Here is an 18,583-nt window from a genome sequence, read left to right as displayed (position 1 = left end):
GCTCTAAAAACTGCCAGGGCTGAGCATATCCACAAACACTCACTGAAAATAACTAAAACAATCCAAGGTTTTTTATTTAGCACAGTGGCTAGATTAACAAATAACCAGACGCCACCTGATTCTAATATTCCATCAACATTTAATAGTAGTGACTTCATGAATTTCTTCACTGATAAAATAGATAACATTAGAAATACAATAACGAATGTAGATTCTACAGCGTTTAATACTTCAGTTTCATCCATCGCACCCAAAGATAAACTGCAGTGCTTCACAACTATAGGACAGGAAGAGCTAAATAAACTTTTCACTGTATCTAAACCAACAACATGTTTATTAGATCCTGTACCCACTAAATTACTGAAAGATTTGTTATCTGTTGCCGAAGAACCGCTTCTCAATATCTGCTCAATTGAGCACCTTCCTAGACCATGACATACTCATAGATCGATTACAAAACTATACAGGTATTCAAGGGTAGGATCTAAGATGGTTTGTATCCTACCTGTCCGATCACTACCATTTTGTTTATTTAAATGGGAAGTCATCTCATTTATCACCAGTAAAATATGGAGTGCCACAAGGATTCGTCCTAGGTCCCCTACTATTTTCAGTATACATGTTGCCCCTTGGTAATATTATTAAAAAATAAGGGATTCGTTTCCACTGTTATGTTGATGATACTCAGCTATATATCTCATCGAGACAAAATGAAACTTCTAAATTATCTAAGCTAACAGAGTGTGTAAAAAATTAAAAATATTGTATGACCAATAATGTTCTCCTATTAAATTCAGATAAGACAGAGATATTAATTATTGGACCAAAAACACTACACAGAATCTTGTAGATTACAATTTGCAGCTAGACGGATGTACTGTTACTTCCTCTACAGTCAGAAATCTGGGTGTTATATTAGACAGCAACTTGTCTTTTGAAAACCATATTTCCCATGTTACAAAAACTGCATTCTTCCATCTGAGAAACATTGCAAAGCTACGAAACATGTTATCTGTTTCTGATGCAGAAAAGCTAGTTCATGCATTCATGATTTTACAGTCTCTGCACTGGCTACCAATTAAGCTCTGTATCAGTTACAAAATATTATTACTTACCTATAAGGCCCTAAATGGTTTAGCTCCTGCGTACCTAACTAGCCTTATACCACTTTACAATCCATCACGCTCCCTAAGGTCTCAAAACACTGGATATTTGGTAGTTCCTAGGATGGCAAAGTCCACTAAAGGAGGTAGAGCTTTTTTTCAGATTTATTTTGGCTCCCAAACTCTGGAAAAGCCTTCCTGATAATGTTCGGGGTTCAGACACACTCTCTCTGTTTAAATCTAGATTAAAAACACATCTATTTCGCCAAGCTTTCGAATAAAGCATCTCTTAAATTGTGACTGCAGTTGCATCTGATCAAATGTGCATTCTTATTCTTGTTTGGGTTAAACTTATTAATTTTACTTTGTTGGAACAGCAGCTACGCTAATGAAGTCTCTATTTGTTTCTATGTTTTGCCACGGGGTTTACGTCCCGTGGTAACTTGGATTTACACAAGCTTCAGTCTGAATCCAGAAAACCTGAGAAGAGATGATGCTGACCCTTAGAGGACCTCAGATGAAGCTAACCCTGAAACAACAAACAGAACTAACAAATATTGCTACGAGTGTGACTGCATCATATAGGTTTTTGTGTGTATATTGTTTCAGTGAAGTTGGATTCATAAATAAAATATATTTTGTTGACATATGTGGTTGATACATATTATATCAAATAAAAAAAAAATCATCACATAGATATTAATTACTAATGTACAAATACAAATTTTACTGATTTTACACTTAAATCTTCTTCTCCCAGAATGTACATGTATGAAAATTATAGCTTTATAGCTAAAATATATGGCAATATCACAATTGCCATAGGGCAATATATTTCAATATGATTGCATGCTAAAAATCATAAGTTACATAGATAATGGGTCATTTCCGATTCCTGTAAAATTTATTTTCCTAATCACTGAAATGAATTGAATTGCCGGCATATTTTCTAGTGTTGTATGATTGCACAGTGAAAAGTAGCATAATAATTCCTCTTCTTCTCATAGCATGTGGTTCACTGTAAAACACTCTTCATATTTCAAAGTATGGCTTTTGTGTGAGTCATGAATAAAGGCAGCAGTGCAGTTGTTTGCTCTGTTGAGTTATTAGAGGAAAACAGTTTTGGAGCTGGCTAGGTAAGACTGTATGCGCAAGACTGTAATTTCTGACCTATCTGTCTGGGATCTGAGGAAACACATCAAGCACACCCTCACACATTTTCTCTCACACTTATAGAGCCTGCAGTCTGCAACATTTGAATTGAAACATGGCATTACTACAGCTAAGCTTCAGCCAAGTAACATTCATACGAATGATTACTGATATTTTGGTTATTAGGTATTTGTGTTCGAGTCTTTTGGTTCATCATTTAACAATGTATTCTGCCCTCTGATCTAGGGCTCTGACTCATGTGTATATCAGAATATAATTATATGAATGCTGATGATGTGAACACGTTACAACTTTAAAACTAAGCTCTTAAACTTTTAACATTTCCAGTCACCTTCAAGTTACGCTGCTCTGAAAACAAACATCTAAGGACTGAAATGCACTATAAAAGCTCTTATATATGGAAAATGTTTATAAATACAATATTGTATTAGCATTAATTTTAACATTTATAAAAAGTAATCATATTTATTTAAATTCTGAATTTCTTAGATTGTTCATGAACAGATTTTAATTTGAATTAACTGTTTTTAACATTATGCGCAATATTTATCTGAGATAAAAAGCTTTTGTATTCAAAGGGGTATTAAGCAGGTGCCAGGGGAAGCTTGGAAATACTGTGATTGTGCCTTTTCTAAATCTATAAATGAAATAAAGGATATCATGATATCCTTGATATCCTAAAACATGTTAGGGTTATAAAGAATTCAAATGGTAATAAAATAAACAAAAACTAAAATGTATTTTAAACACTTATGTCAATACATAATTTAAATTCCATTAAATATTTTTTCACGTTTTTTAATAGGCATCACAAAAAGCTTTCAGCAGTGCTCAATTGCAAATTAAGGCCTTCTAAGAACTAAATTGTAAATTGAACCTGAGAGAATTAAATCAATATGCGAACATAAATATATACCCAGAAATACATTTAGATTAATAAAATGACATTAGCTTTGCATGACTTTCCACACACAGTGGCGTGCCTCATCTCGGATAAAAGGTCTCTGTTGCCCTCTAGCGGTGTCAGAAAGTAAACCAACTCAGTTTTAGCCCCTCCCCATTAAACATTAAAATGGCCAGTCAATAGCATTCGAAGTGTTTAGAACAGTAAGGGACCAGCTAGTTTATAAACAGAATATACTGTGGCTGTTTGGAGCATCCCGATAGTTTGTAATTCAAACAAATACACGGTGTGTCGTTTTATATGTGCGTTTTATCTGTTGTGCTGTTTAAAATACGATACAGAACCTCTCCGTCTCTGACTCACTCCGGGATAATATTTGGTTGGCGCACCGGTACACACGTGGGTTAACTGCGTGGTGTGTTTTGGTGGAAAAGCTCCTCGAAAACCACCGTCGATCCGGTAATTTGGACCATGCTGAAATCCAAGACATTTGTGAAGAAGACCCGCGCTGGTGGAGTGTTGAAAATAGTGCGCGAACATTACCTGAGAGATGACATCTGGTGCGGAAGTGAAGTTTGTAAGGAGTGTAAAGATGAAGCGCCTGTGCTGCAGGAGGACGCGTGCATAGAGAGCAACCTGTGCTCATATCCGCACTATCTAATCCCAGACACCAATGTACTTTTACATCAGGTATCTACTTTTTATTTAGTTCAATATTTCTTTTTTTATTGATATAATCTTATTAAAATAAGCGTATTTGTTGTGAACAACTTTTGTAAACAATTAACTGTCATCAAAGTATTTGTATAAGAATTTGAGGACGTCTTATTTAGTCAATGTAACGTTATATAGCTAAACTACAAACCAAATAAATCTATTACACATAAAAGAGGCAGGGTTTCCGGTTATTTTATATAACATTCATTCATTCATTCGTTCGGCGTTAAAGGTTTCATTTCTAAGTGGGTGGCCCAAAAGCGCGAATCTTAGAACACTGCGTCATAATTCATTCTTTATCATAAAAACTGTTACATGTCAACAGTAACACAATTTGTGGAATTTCAAATGTTCTTAATATGTAAATAAGACATTTTATAATGAAACATGCGCCAATTTGCATATATTACAGAATATAAGTTATTTTGTTGTATTGTTGGTGTTTAAGGTTATAACATGGAATTTAACATTTTCCTTTTCATCACTCCATAAATAAGACAAAATAAATTAATAAATTATATCCATATTTTTAGGAATAAGAGATTTATGGTTAGTTAAGATAGGACAATAATTGGCCAAGATGCATCTATTTTAAAATCTAGAATCTGAGGGTGCAAAAAAATATTGAGAAATATTGAGAAAATTGCCTTGAAAGTTATCAAAACAAAGTCCTTAGCAATGCATATTACTAATCAAAAATTAGGTTTGGATATATTTAAGGAAAAAAAATTTACATTATCTTCATGGAACATGATCTTAATATCCTAATGTTTTTGACATAAAAGAAAAATAAATAATTTTGACCCATACAATGTATTGTTGGCTATTGCTACATATATACCCGTGCTACACATGACATATGGTTTTATGGTCCAGGGTCACAAATATTGAATTACAATAAACAGTCGCAAATAAAGTTTAAAAAAAATATACGCTTAAATGTGTATTTTGGATATTTTCTCTCCACTGGTCTGAAAAGCCACATTTCATAATTGACCAGTCCAGTGCATGAATAGCACAATAGTCTTGCCTTAAATGAGCCTAAACTGATTTGGTATTCTCTTCTGACAGATTGACATCCTTGAGCACACTCTGATCAGGAACGTCATCATTCTCCAGACAGTTTTACAAGAGGTCAGGCACAGGAGTGCCCCAGTCTACAAGAGAATCAAGGATGCTATTCATGAGAAGGAAAAGCACTTCTACACGTTCACTAATGAGCATCACCGGTAACGCATCCTAAGAGGCTGGATTCATCCTAACACTAGTTTTTGATTTGGCTTGAATACAAGTTCACAGACAGTTCTTGATGTTAGGGCTGTGCATGTCAGTGTCTCATTTTTATTTTTGTTTTAAGGGAGACATTCATTGAACGAGAGCCAGGGGAAAGTGCTAATGATCGTAATGATCGAGCCATCCGTGTCGCTGCTAAATGGTACGCAGATCACCTCACTAAAAACACCAACGGTGGTTCACTGAAGGTGGTTCTGCTGACTGATGACCGGGCCAATAAAGAGAAGGCAGAGCAGTATGGTCTGACTGTGTACAGATGTAAGAGACACTTTTTTGTGTGTTCTTTTTTCGTTGTACTCGATGGTATAATACTGTTGTTTTTTTCCCCTTTATATTCTTCCATTCAAAGCTTGAGCATGTTATTTTTCTCTTCAAACTAAAACACTGAATACATTTATAATGTTACTAAAAATTTTAAATAAATGTGATGAATGAATGAAGCAGCCCAAATGCTTAAAACATATATAGAAAAGAGTACACACACACTCATATGTATATGTGTGTATATACTGTGAGTGTGTGTGTGTATATATATATATATATAAATAAATGTGACACTTTTTTTTTTTTTGTATGTTCTTTTTTCGCGTAGGTGAGGAGTATATCAAGAGCTTGATTGGCAACCCTGAGCTTGTGGACAGACTCGCATTGAAACCTGATGACCAAGTGCGTACACTGTGATGGATGATCAAAAAAGCTGGTTTTTATTGTTTTATCTTATATTACATTATGTTATGATTTGTCTTTTATGATTCATTATAGAACGAAATCATTGGCAGTAAGTTGCTGTTTCCAGAACATCTGCCCTTATCCAGGATTCAGAGTGGCATTAAGAACGGAGGACTGCTTCAAGGCACGTTCCATGCCAACAGAGATAACTATCTGGAGGGCACGGTCTTTATAAATAGAGAGGGGGAGGATATCAATGAGGTAAGGAGGCTATCACGTAGAAACAAAAGACATTGATTATTTTAGTTTAATAAATTAAATGATTATTGTTTTCCTAGGATTTTTTTGTTGTTGTACTTAAAAAAAAAAAAAAAAAAAAAAAAAAAAAGTTAGTTCACCCAAAGATGAAAATGTACTCCCCCCTCAGACCAGAGTTTGTTTCTTCATGGGTTTATTTCAGTCATTTGGAGAAATTGAGCATTACTAAACTTGCGCACAAATGGATCCTCTGCAGTAAATGGGTGCCGTCAAAATGAGAATTGTTTTAAATCCAATCCATTTTATTTCTATAGCACATTTTACAAACACAAAGTTTCCAAAGGGCTGCACAAAAGACTCAAAACATACAAAGCAATTAACATATATAGAATACAAAAGATAAAAATAATAAAAACCACATATCAGTTTTACCTCTGATAAAAACAACTAGAATTAAAAGTTAGTGAACTAACTTTGATGTTGGCTTGGCCATCTTGGCCATGGAGCAAAAGAGCCACAGTACTTGTGTGCCCTACATTCTTGAGTTGCCCTGCTGCAAAAAATTAAAAAAATAATACCTTAAAAAATACACCTGCAACAGTCTTTTTCCATGGTCCCTTGCTGTTTTCTTTTTTAATAAAAAGCCTGGGCTATGATAACAGCTACGACAGGGTTGTCTAGCTGGATGTGAAATAAGTCATGCCTATTTTTCTCGTGTATGTATTTCACAGTCCTGTCACCGTCGCGTTGTGGGCAACGACACACTCGATAACTGAAACAATGCATTTTAAATCAAGGAGATCAAAAGGGGTCCAAGCACAATGGTGTGTATAGATGATGCAGTTACACAATGGACATGTATCTTTTCAAGTAAATTATGAGTCCTTTTGTTAGTACTATTATATGCACAACATGAAAATAGATAACTATCAGTGTCCCTTCTTCACTTTTTCAGTAATGTGTGATAACTTGATAAAAATATTGGCAATACTATTAAAATATGTTAAAATTTAATGATATCTAGGAGATGATGTTCAAGTCTTTGAACAGATGAGGTGTGCTATATTTTTTCTAACTTATTGGACTTACGGTTTTAATAAAAATAAATATTAAAAATCATAAAAATCCCATAGACTTTAATTGTCAGGATGTTCAGATGAGCCAAGCTCCAAATCCCATTAGACTCAATCAAAGTTAGCTTCTATGAACTATTTCTAATCAATTTAAACTCATTCAAACTCGTGTAATATTTCAAATTTATTTATGTGCATAAATAAAACATTTATAAATATTCATTATAATTTTTTATAAACTTCAATAAGGCCCAATATAGTAATAATGCTAAAACTATAATCTCCTAAATACCATTCAATTTGACTCTATTTTCACGTTGTGCATATAATAGTACTCATAGAAGGAATCATAATTTACTTGAAAATAGGATATTTATGTATTTATTTGTAAGAACTGCTTTGTCTCTAAATATATCTTGAAGTATTTAGTATTTATCCTGTGGCGCCATCGTGTGGACAACATACTGAAAGCAGCTGGTGAATGCAATCTCTTTTAATATTCAATCCAGCATCAATACCTATTTTGCACACATACACAGCTCAAAAACACCTGAATTCTGCTCTTCTTGTGTTCTAATGGGTGGATTGTGTGAGACATAATTTATTAATGAGATCTGACCCGATAATAATAACATATGTTGGTTTAGCTTGTCAGTGTGAATGAAATGTGTATTTATTTGTCCGATCTCGCCCCAAAACACGGCTGTCATGTAACTTTTTTTCCCTTCACAATGTCAAATATTGCGTTTTGCACACATACACGGCTCAAAAACCCCTGGATTTTGCTCTCGTTGTGTTCTAAAGGGTGGATTGTGTGCATTCTGAATATATATTTTATTTTAAGATGCTCTTAAAAAATATATATAAATGACTTTACCACAGGGAACTACACTAACTTTTTCCACTGGTGGCTCTTATCAGTCACCACTTTTTCAGTTACTGGCACAAAACATGATTTGGTCGCCCAAATTATTTATAGTAATTACTGGATAAAAATGAACAATAATGAAACTGTATTGCATACAGATGTGCTTTTTGTTTTACTTGCCATCTTTTAAACCACATGCCTTGTTCTATTTCTTACAGTAGACACAGTGCATTGCTCTGTCTTGTAGCTGGGGTTAGAGTTGTACAGAAAGAAAGTATACTTGTAAAGAAAGAAACACTTAATCAAAACATGGTCAGGTCCCTAATTATTATTATTTTTTTTAATAAATTTCACTGGTAGCCTACAGTATAAAGAATTTTTGGGTATAATATTTCACAGATTTCACGCACTATTTTGCCATACTCACTTACATAAATGAACTAGTGGCCTGCACCCACTAGTAAAATAATTCTATCTGATTTTTGGATTGACTTTGGATAAATTCTTGTACTACAAGGTAATTCAATCAAGAGCAGTGAGTGATTTACTTTCATTTTCATACATTAAAGACACTGACAGCAGAGCTAGTGAATTAGGCGCGGTCGCCTTAAGAGACAAACGCATCCATTATAATGATACACATCCGGTTTTTTTGCAACTCTTTACTTTGACTTAAGACATAAACACATAATCTTTCGAACACATTTTCCAACACGGGTATTTCGACATATTTTGTATGTACTTGTTGTCGGTACAAAAGCAAGAAGACTTTGAGACGAGTCTCTGCTTGCTCCCTGAACACCAGAACACCGCGCTGCTGAATTGAGCTCTTTCGCTTTTCGCTCTTTTTTTCTGTTTATTTAAACTGCGATTCGTATTTGTTCGTTCAGGTGCAGGAGGACGTGAACGTCCTGAACGAGAGCTCTGTTCAGTGTTAATGTCCGTGAGACGCGGCTCTCTCTCGCACCGAACACAGCGCGAGTCACCAGCTGCTCAGTTCAGCTTTCCCGCAGCGCGGGGCTGAAGCCAACTCGATGTGTTGAATGCTCGGAGCACGTTATAAAACGTATTCTTAAAATACAAATTTCTGTTTTAATAAATGCTCATATTAAATCATAGCATAACACATAAGTAGGTACAAAAATAATCAGTGATGCAAATGCTGATGCATTTTTGCAATGATGCAAAAAAACATTTTTGTCGCAGTGTAGCTCTGCTTTACCATGTTATCCAACGCTGAGCATCGCAGACTTTCAGTCTGACAGAGAAATCTCACAAGCACATATAAACACTCATTTTTATGTGTATAATATATTCTTCTAATTGTTTTGTGCCGTTTCGCTGCAGTGTTTTCATGTGAAGGCTGTAAATGTGGACTTCAAGTGTTCATACATCGCGAGCTCCCGGACATTTGGCTGCCGCGAAAATATCATGTTATTACTTTAAACAGTTCAGAAACATCTGAATTTAGCTCTTGGTGTGTTCTAACGGGTAGATTGCGTGCAATCGCCGATATAATTTAATAATAAAAGGTCTTAAATAAGAATAAATTCGCTCGTTGTGAGCTCCGTGGAGACAGCCTGAGCTGAGCAGCAGCTGATTCTTCTCTCGTCTTTCTGATTGATCTCTGCCCAGAAATAAATTATTAATGAGCCCTAACCCCTGTAATAATCAGATACGTTGGTTTAGCTTGTCAGTTTGAGGGAAATTGTATTATTTACTTGTATTTTTAACCGGTTTAAAAGTGAAACGAAACCCGACTCCGCCCCTAAATCTCATTGCAACTGTAGGGGCGCAATTTTTCTCAGACAATGTAAGTCTATGGGTAATGAATTTTGACATTTAAAAATTAATAAAAATAAAACTTTAAGTCTGATCAGTCTGAAAAGATATAGCACACACCACCGCTCTATCCCGCAGGTGTCTGCCGAGTTTGGGGCTTGTGGCTTTAAAGCCCTAGGAGGAGTAGCGTACAGAATTTCTGTCAGAAAAATAATAATAAGAAAAAGAAGAAGAAGAAGTTTAAATAGCATAACAGTATGTTGGCTTGGCATAATGCACAACAAGTAATCCACGTGACTCCGGTCCACCAGATAACGTCTTGTGAAGTGAAAAGCTGTGTTTGTAAGAAACAAATCCATCATTAGAACATTTTTAACTTCAGACTGTAGATTCCACTGAAATTACAAGTCCATGATCCATAATGTTCTGTGTATTCACAGGAGAACGTAATATTATGGATAGAGGACTCGTATTTGAGCTGGAAGTAATGGTTTAAAGTTTAAAACTGTCTTAGAAACGTGCAGCTTTGCGATTCGGTGGCTGTTAATTGATGGATTTTAGTCGTGTGTAGTGTTGTGATGTTTTTATCAGCTGTCTGAACTCTCATTCTGGCGGCACCCATCCACTGCAGAGGATCCGCTGGTGAGGAAGAGATGTAAAGCTAAATTTCCCCAAATCTGTTCCCATGAAACTCATCTACGTCTTGGATGGCCTGAGTAGATTTTAAGCAAATGATCATTTTTGGGTGAACTATTCCTTTAAAAACATTTGCGAGCAGGAAATTATTTTAACATCACGTGTTCTGGCAGGTTCTACTTCAAGGCCTTCAGAATTTAAACCGGGCCGTTCATCAGGATGTAGTGGCTGTTGAACTGTTTCCCAAAGAACGCTGGGTTGCTCCATCGTCTGTTGTGCTGCAGGATGATAGTCCAAATGATGAAGATGCTGAGGAAGATGAGACTGAAAATAAGGTTGAATAAGTCATTTGACTTTAAAAGAATTGCTTCAAGGTCACCGTGTCGTTGAATCCCAAAGGTTCTGTTTTGGAAGCTGTGTAGTGTAGAACCCATAACTATAACAGTGTACTGAATGTTGGAATATCTTTATGACCTGTATGTTGTGTTGTAGCTGAAGGGTGTGCCACCTGACTCTAGCGTTCTCAAACCCACGGGACGAGTGGTGGGCGTTATAAAGAGGAACTGGAGGCCTTACTGTGGAATGCTCTCACAGTCAATGATCAAAGAGGTAACAGTGCTTCACCACTAGACAATAATATAAACCAGTTTTATTTGTAGAGCTGGGATATCTGCATTCCCACTAGACAATTTTCACTCACTGAGTTCAGTCGATTTTAAAGACAACTATCAACTTGCTTAAAATTACTGTCGTGATGGTGAATTGAGCCCTTGGTACATTAAAAATAAATAAAAAAATTGTGCAAAGGGTGATTGTTATACATGGTGATTGTATAAGTGTTTATTTATTTAGAAGTCTGGGCTCAGTAAGTTTATTCATTTATTTATTTATTACTTCATATTACATTTATTATTCATTTCTTAAATTAAAAGAAAACAACTTTTATTCAGCACAGCGGCGGCCAGTTCATAAAAGAAAATGACTACACTACACACTGCTTCATTTAGGGTTAAAATAATTGTTGCCAAACATGTAACATGCCAGAATGTTAATCACTGCAGTAATAATCCAATTCTATCCAAATGGGTTTTTTTTTTTTGGACAGACAGTGTATATCAACGTTTAAAAAAAAAAAAATAAGCATAAGAGACCGAGATCAACAAACAATATAATAATAAAATGCAGTTTTTGTTAATATAACCACTGTATTTTGATGACTGTTAAGTCATTTTAAGAATCTATGTTTCTTGAAAAATCGGATGCATTCCGTTAATTAACTTTTGAATTTCACACCAGGCAACAAGGCACCTCTTCACCCCAGCAGACCGCCGCATCCCACGGATCCGTATTGAGACCAGACAAGCCGCCAATCTGGCTGGACAGAGGATTATGGTTGCTATCGATGGCTGGCCTAAAAACTCCAGATACCCAAACGTAAGTGTTCGTGATTTACGGTCTCATTTTATTCAGACTTTTATACAGACTTCCTCAGAGATGCTTGTTTTTGCAGTAGGTTATTTTTAATTTTATTAGTTTGTTTATATAGGGATGGTAAAAAATCATTTTATCCAGAAAAATATGCATTGTACATAGAGTATAGCATATGCTAGTTTGGTTCTCGAGTCCTTAGAAAGGCGTGATGCAAACTTGCATTGAGGATTATTAATCATGCTAATTGTGTATTAATTGCCACCTTTTCTGAATTTTTATTTAGCCTGCGTGTGGAGGCTTGGATGCTGAGATTATATTTCTTTTCTCAATGTCTCTCAGGGTCACTTTGTGAAAAACCTTGGCACCGCTGGAGATAAAGAGACTGAGACCGAGGTGCTTCTCCTGGAGCATGATGTTCCTCACCTGCCCTTCTCTCCGGCTGTTCTGAGCTTCCTACCCAAGATGCCCTGGAGCATCACTGAGGAGGTAGTGTAGTCCTGCGTGTCCGAATGTTTCATGAAAACTGTTCAAATGCTCAAAGCTTGATCTTTATCTGTGCTTTCCTGCAGGATATGAAGGTCAGAGCAGATCTCAGACACCTCTGTGTGTGTAGTGTGGATCCTCCTGGCTGTACGGATATTGATGATGCGCTTCATTGTCGGGAACTAGAGAATGGAAACTTGGAGGTATAGCAGCTTGTGGAAATGATCACAGGTGGTAATTCCGTCGGGTTTTTGTATTGAGGGTGGTATGCTTTTGTTTTAGGTTGGTGTTCACATTGCAGATGTCAGCCATTTTATTCGGCCAGGAAATGCTCTAGATCAAGAGGCAGCAAGCAGAGGCACTACAGTCTACCTTTGTGGAAAGGTACGTATGGAATAATAATGGGCTGTAATAACAAATAGAAATGCACTCTAAAATGAAAAATAGTGTCCCAAATTGAAAGTTCTGGATTTGCAGGGCCAAAAGCCTGGAAATATAAACAAATCAACATATTAGAAAGATTTCTGAAGGATCATTCAGCTTTGTAATCACAGGAATAAACATAAATACTGTATTTTCCGGACTATAAATCGCACTTTCTTGCGACTTATAGTTAGGTGCGACTTATTTAACAAAATTATTTTGACATGAACCAAGAGAAAACATTACCGTCAACAGCCGCGAGAGGGCGCTCTATGTTGCTCACTGCTCCTGTAGTCTACCACTACTAAACATCGAGCGCCCTCTCGCGGCTGTAGACGGTAATGTTTTCTCTTGGTTCTAAATAAATGGGACTTATGTTTTTTTCCTCATGACGTATTTTTGGAGTGATGCGACTTATACTCAGGTGCGACTTATAGTCCGAAAAATACGGTAATTGCACTTTACAGTATATTACAATAGAAGAGTTTTAAAATTTTAATATTTCAAAATATTACTGTTTTTACTGTATTTTTCATTAAAGAAATTATAAAATCTTACCAACCCCAAACATGTTAATAAAACTATTCAGTTGAACAGTTAAATGAAAATTTGATAATTTGCTGTGTTGGGGAAAAATATATATTTTAGTGTAGTTCTTAAGATTCAGACTTTGGCTAATTTTTCCTTTCAGGAGAAAAATGAAAATGGAATTTCATTTATTTAGGCATTTTAATGGCTGAATTTATGATCTATGGATTAGTAATTTTATATGCAACCTTTAATCTTGTAGAGTCTTTGTGAATATACTTTTAACTGAATTAGTAAATAGAACCATTTCTTTTCACAGAGAATTGACATGGTTCCTGAACTTCTAAGTTCCAACTTGTGTTCTCTTCGATCCAATGTTGAGAGGTGTGCTTTCTAGCATAACTACCAGTACTCAAGTGGATACCTTTTTGTCTACTCTTCTTATTATATATTTACATAGTAAACATAATTTGAAACCTTCACTGTCTGATGAACACTTCCTCCCTCAGGTTAGCATTCTCTTGTATTTGGGAGATGAACCACAATGCTGAAATCATCAAAACTCGCTTCACAAAGAGTGTCATTAACTCCAAGGTTTGCTGCGTCTAATTTTCAAAAATGGGTTTAAAATGATGGGTTATGATTGAATGTGCACTGTAAGGAACTGGTGTTGTTTTTTCACCTAAGGCCTCCCTTACATACGCCGAAGCTCAGATGAAGATCGACGACACCACCATGAATGATGACATCACGAAGAGCCTGCGGGGCCTCAACAGACTGGCCAAGATCTTAAAGGGTCGGAGGACTGAAAAAGGGTATTTACATTTGAATAAAATATATTTTTTAAACACAGCTTTATGCATGAAGCAGTTGATCCAGATTGTAAGAGTTGCTTGTTTGACTCGTTTTCAGAGCACTGACCCTCTCCTCTCCTGAAGTGCGTTTCCATATAGACAGTGAGACGCATGACCCCATAGATCTGCAGACAAAAGAACTCAAGTGAGTGCTATATACATCTTTCTGACAGAGTTGTTAAAACGGTCATGTTTTGATTTTACTCGATTGTATGGCGAAATATAATATCGTTCCCAAACTGTCTGTGTCTGGATTCTGGAAGTTCGAACATTTGACAAACATTTTTCTCCAGGGAGACAAATTCTATGGTGGAGGAGTTCATGTTGCTGGCGAATATCTCTGTAGCGCAGAAGATCTATGATGAGTTCTCCGAATGTGCCCTACTGAGGAAACACCCCTCACCACCGCCATCAAACTACGACATCCTCATTAAGGCTGCAAAATCAAAGGTGGGTCATTTTTATAGAACCCACACCAAAGAGGCTTTGTCTTATGATGCTGAACACTACACTGAACAGATTCCTGATGGGTTTTGGCTGTGGAAATCACAGCACAAACATTTATAAACGTTGCATACACACAAATTGGGCATAGAAATTGCGCACACAATTTTGTACTCTCATATCGGGATTTATAAAAAAATAAACTTGGCATAAGAATTTTGCGCTTGATCACTTTTTTTCTGTTGCACGCTGTTTTAATAACAGTGAGGAGTGCTATAGATCTTAAATCTAGATGTTCACCTTATCAGCAAAATTGCATAAATTAAGTTTGATTTTAATTGTTTAAAACAATTTAACTACCAACTATATTCTAAAGTATTTATCTGAGAACTTTATATAGTGTATATATATATATATATATATATATATATATATATATATATATATATATATATATATATATATATATGCAAAAACAATAACGGATACTGATGATTTTAAGCAATAAAAATTGTGTATGGTACAAATAGCATTTATAGTCTGTATCTCATATTTCCTTAATGTCTTGAACCTTAAACGGAGTTAAATATGGTTTCACGTGGATGGGAATATGCATAGAAATAATGTGCAGATGAGGTTATGCATAGTAAAACGAGGCGTTGTAAGCTCCATGTTTGGTGATTTTGGGGAGGAGACGAGATGGAGATGCACTTACGCACAATCTAGTGAAGTGACATTCAGCCAAGTTTGGTGACCCATACTCAGAATTTGTGCTCTGCATTTAACCCATCCGAAGTGCACACACACAGAGCAGTGAACACACAATCTTCCCCTGACTGGGATTTATAAAGGGATTTTTGGGCAGGTTCTGGCGTATATTCACACACACAATCTCAGCATCATGGGTAGTGTCAGAATGATTGATACCGTTTCAGACCTATTTCAAAGGAAACTTCACCTTGAGTGTATCTGGGTTTTTACACCAGTAGGTGGCGAGCAGTGAGTGTCTTCTCTATTGTGGAAGCCAGAGAGAAACCCACACATTTTTCATAATGCAACCCATCTAGATGGGTATAATCATCCCCACATTTTAAATGTTTGTCCGAATTTTGGTAATTTCCTTCGATTTTTGCCTTATTCCCTTTTTTTTCCAGGACCTTGACATCCACACAGATTCAGCCAAAGCTCTGGCTGATTCCCTGAACAATGCGACAGTGAGGAACTTTCCGTACTTCAACACCCTGCTGAGGATTCTGGCCACCCGCTGCATGATGCAGGCTGTGTATTTCTGCTCTGGCATGGACAGTGATTTCCACCATTATGGCCTGGCATCACCCATTTACACACACTTCACATCCCCCATCAGGAGGTGAGACGCACTGGACCACTGGAGTCCATTTAAAGGAACAGTTGACCTAAACATGAACCTTTTCTCATGATTTGCTTCTCATGCCAACCCACATGTGTATGCCTTTCTTCAGATGAACACAAACAAAGGTTTATAGAAAAATACTCTTGAGTCCATATAATGCTAACTAAATGGGGGCCCAAACATTGATGCTTCAAAAACCCACACTGCCATTGTGACGGGAATCCATGCAACCCTAGTGGATTAAAAACAGGGAAAAGATACTAATATTAAAAAAACCTATTTGAAATACAAGGCGTTACTTCTCGAGATACTGTTGAATGTGCATTCATAAGAGCGTTGCATATGGCAGTTTTGTGAATCAATTGTTAATAGTTAGTTTAAAGAGTCAGTTAAAGGTTTTTAACATTGTTTATCTGGTGTTTTGAAATTGTTGAAAATCAATCTAACAACCGTTACTTGTCCGACATTGTAGAGAGATCATTCCAATGTGTCCAATAATGTTTTTTTCTTTTGTAGATATGCTGATATCATAGTTCACCGTCTGTTAGCAGTGGCTATTAATGCAGACAGTACATACCCAGAATTGATGGACAAACATAAGCAGTCATCCTTATGCAACAACCTCAACTACAGACACAAAATGGCCCAGTATGCACAGAGAGCCTCAGTGGCGTTCCACACTCAGGTAAAGTGCAAACCAAAAAATCCTGACTTCAATGGTTTTTGGATTAACTGTCGCAGTTAGAAAATATATATATATATATATGTTGTCTTTAATCTTTACCCTTTAGCTATTCTTCAAGAACAAGGGAATCATAAATGAGGAAGGCTTCATTCTTTTTGTAAGAAAAAATGCCATTATCATCCTCATCCCTAAGTTTGGAATGGAAGGCACTGTGTTCTTTGAAAACAAGGACAAACCCAGCCCTCGTCTCAAATTTGATTCTGAGGTATGGATAAACGTTGATATCGGTGTGTGAGGCCAGGAGTTATTAGCCTTACAGGTCACGTTCATAAGATGATACATGCTTATGTATACATGATAGAACCATTTTTTTTCTCCTCAGGGTCCTACACTCGAAGTGGAGGAACACACGTTCCACATGTTTGACAAAGTTAAAGTAACGATCAGCGTGGACGCTTCCAACATCCAGCATCAAAGGATCAGGATGGCTCTCATTGAACCTGTGGTAGGTTTTTGTTTTCTAACTTCTAAATGATGATTAGCGTCTCCAACACTGCGCAAGTTTCAAGTCTTTTGAATCCATTCACATTTCTTACAGTAAAATATTTTGAACTCGTTTGTATGATTTACAAGGTAAAAAGCTGTTTAATAAGCCCCTTTTCACAAACTAAATCTCTAGGCTGATCAGGACTCTGACATGAAGGTGTTTTATATCCTCTTGATGAGCATCATTTACGATAATTAAGGGATTTACGCATTACACAACATCTTGCCAATAAGTATAATAATAAATGCACAAAAATATATATATTTCTTTTTTACAGTAACCATGAGTGTACATTTTTATTTATCCTTTATATCCCCATAGTTTATGGCTTATTTGTGGTGATATCTCCCCTCAGTTTCAAAACTTGTTTATTGTTATTAAATACTACTCTAGATGTTAGATGATCAGGATCAAACAGTTGAAACTATATAGAAATAACTTTTTTTTTTTTTTTTTTTAAACCACTAGTATCATTTTGTTTTTTTTCCAGATCCCTGGGGTTAGTGTACCTGTACCCGAGTCTGAACCAGTGGCCAAAAAAGCCAAGCTTGACTGCTGACACCTGAGCACCAAGAGCCAACAGAATTACTCGAAAGCAAACATCACAGGAAAAGCCTTCCGGTTCATCTACAAGGGAAACTTGTGTGAATGCATAAGTGGAAAATATTGAAATTAATGGAGTGTGTTTTGTTGTTGTTTTTTTATCAATTTACACCTGTTTTTGCTTTTGTCTACATTTTAACTTGTTAATGTACTGGTTTTTATAGTCTTACACAAACGGTGGAATTATTATACATTCCATTTGAGCAATAGTGTTGTGTTGCCATCCTTCAAATCTGAGATTCATTGAAAACACAGCATATTAAAATGATTTAAATTCTGGTTTTCAGTTACATTTTTTGTCATTTGAATACAACAATTTGAACTGGGCTTTCACAGAGCTAATATTCTGTTATATTCAGGGTTGTCACTCACTCTGATCAATGAATTTCCATTACTTAAAACCAAAGTGCCAAACCCCAACATTTAATTTTGAAGTTGACACCAGTGTGATTTTAACTTTGTTGATGTTCAAAAAACATTTGGCTAAAAACTATTTTTAATACAATCCACATGAACACCCAAGCCTCAAGTCTTTTTGGGTGTGATGCTACAAGCTTTGCTCATCATCATTTGGGAATGATCTGCCATTCTTCTCCTCATCTCTTCACCTCTCAAGCTCTGCCAGGTTGGAAAGGGGCAGATGCTCTTTTTCCAGAAATATTTGATAGGGTTCAAGCTCAGGCTCTGGCTGGGCCACTAAAGGACATTCACAGATGTCTATAACCCACTCTTGCTAT

At 36.1% G+C, this 18,583-nt stretch overlaps 1 protein-coding gene across 1 annotated transcript; it reads left to right on the top strand.

Moving 5' to 3' along the window:
- The first annotated feature begins 3,386 nt into the window (after positions 1–3,386).
- Positions 3,387–18,126, top strand: dis3 (DIS3 exosome endoribonuclease and 3'-5' exoribonuclease). The gene is made up of 21 exons (XM_026204357.1): positions 3,387–3,870; positions 4,969–5,126; positions 5,255–5,448; positions 5,783–5,856; positions 5,953–6,120; positions 10,650–10,811; positions 10,969–11,085; positions 11,773–11,910; positions 12,247–12,393; positions 12,477–12,593; positions 12,673–12,774; positions 13,661–13,725; positions 13,851–13,935; positions 14,029–14,156; positions 14,254–14,340; positions 14,489–14,645; positions 15,794–16,008; positions 16,528–16,696; positions 16,803–16,961; positions 17,079–17,201; positions 17,734–18,126. Exons 1-21 carry the CDS (start codon positions 3,652–3,654, stop codon positions 17,800–17,802), a joined length of 2,853 nt encoding a protein of 950 aa, XP_026060142.1. The 5' UTR covers positions 3,387–3,651; the 3' UTR covers positions 17,803–18,126.
- The last annotated feature ends 457 nt before the right edge of the window (positions 18,127–18,583 follow it).

Source organism: Carassius auratus, chromosome 26 (assembly GCF_003368295.1).
Source record: "Carassius auratus strain Wakin chromosome 26, ASM336829v1, whole genome shotgun sequence".
In the NCBI taxonomy this organism is placed as follows: domain Eukaryota; kingdom Metazoa; phylum Chordata; class Actinopteri; order Cypriniformes; family Cyprinidae; genus Carassius; species Carassius auratus.
Note: the sequence above shows the minus strand (reverse complement) of the source record. Positions and strands in the feature narration are given on the sequence as shown.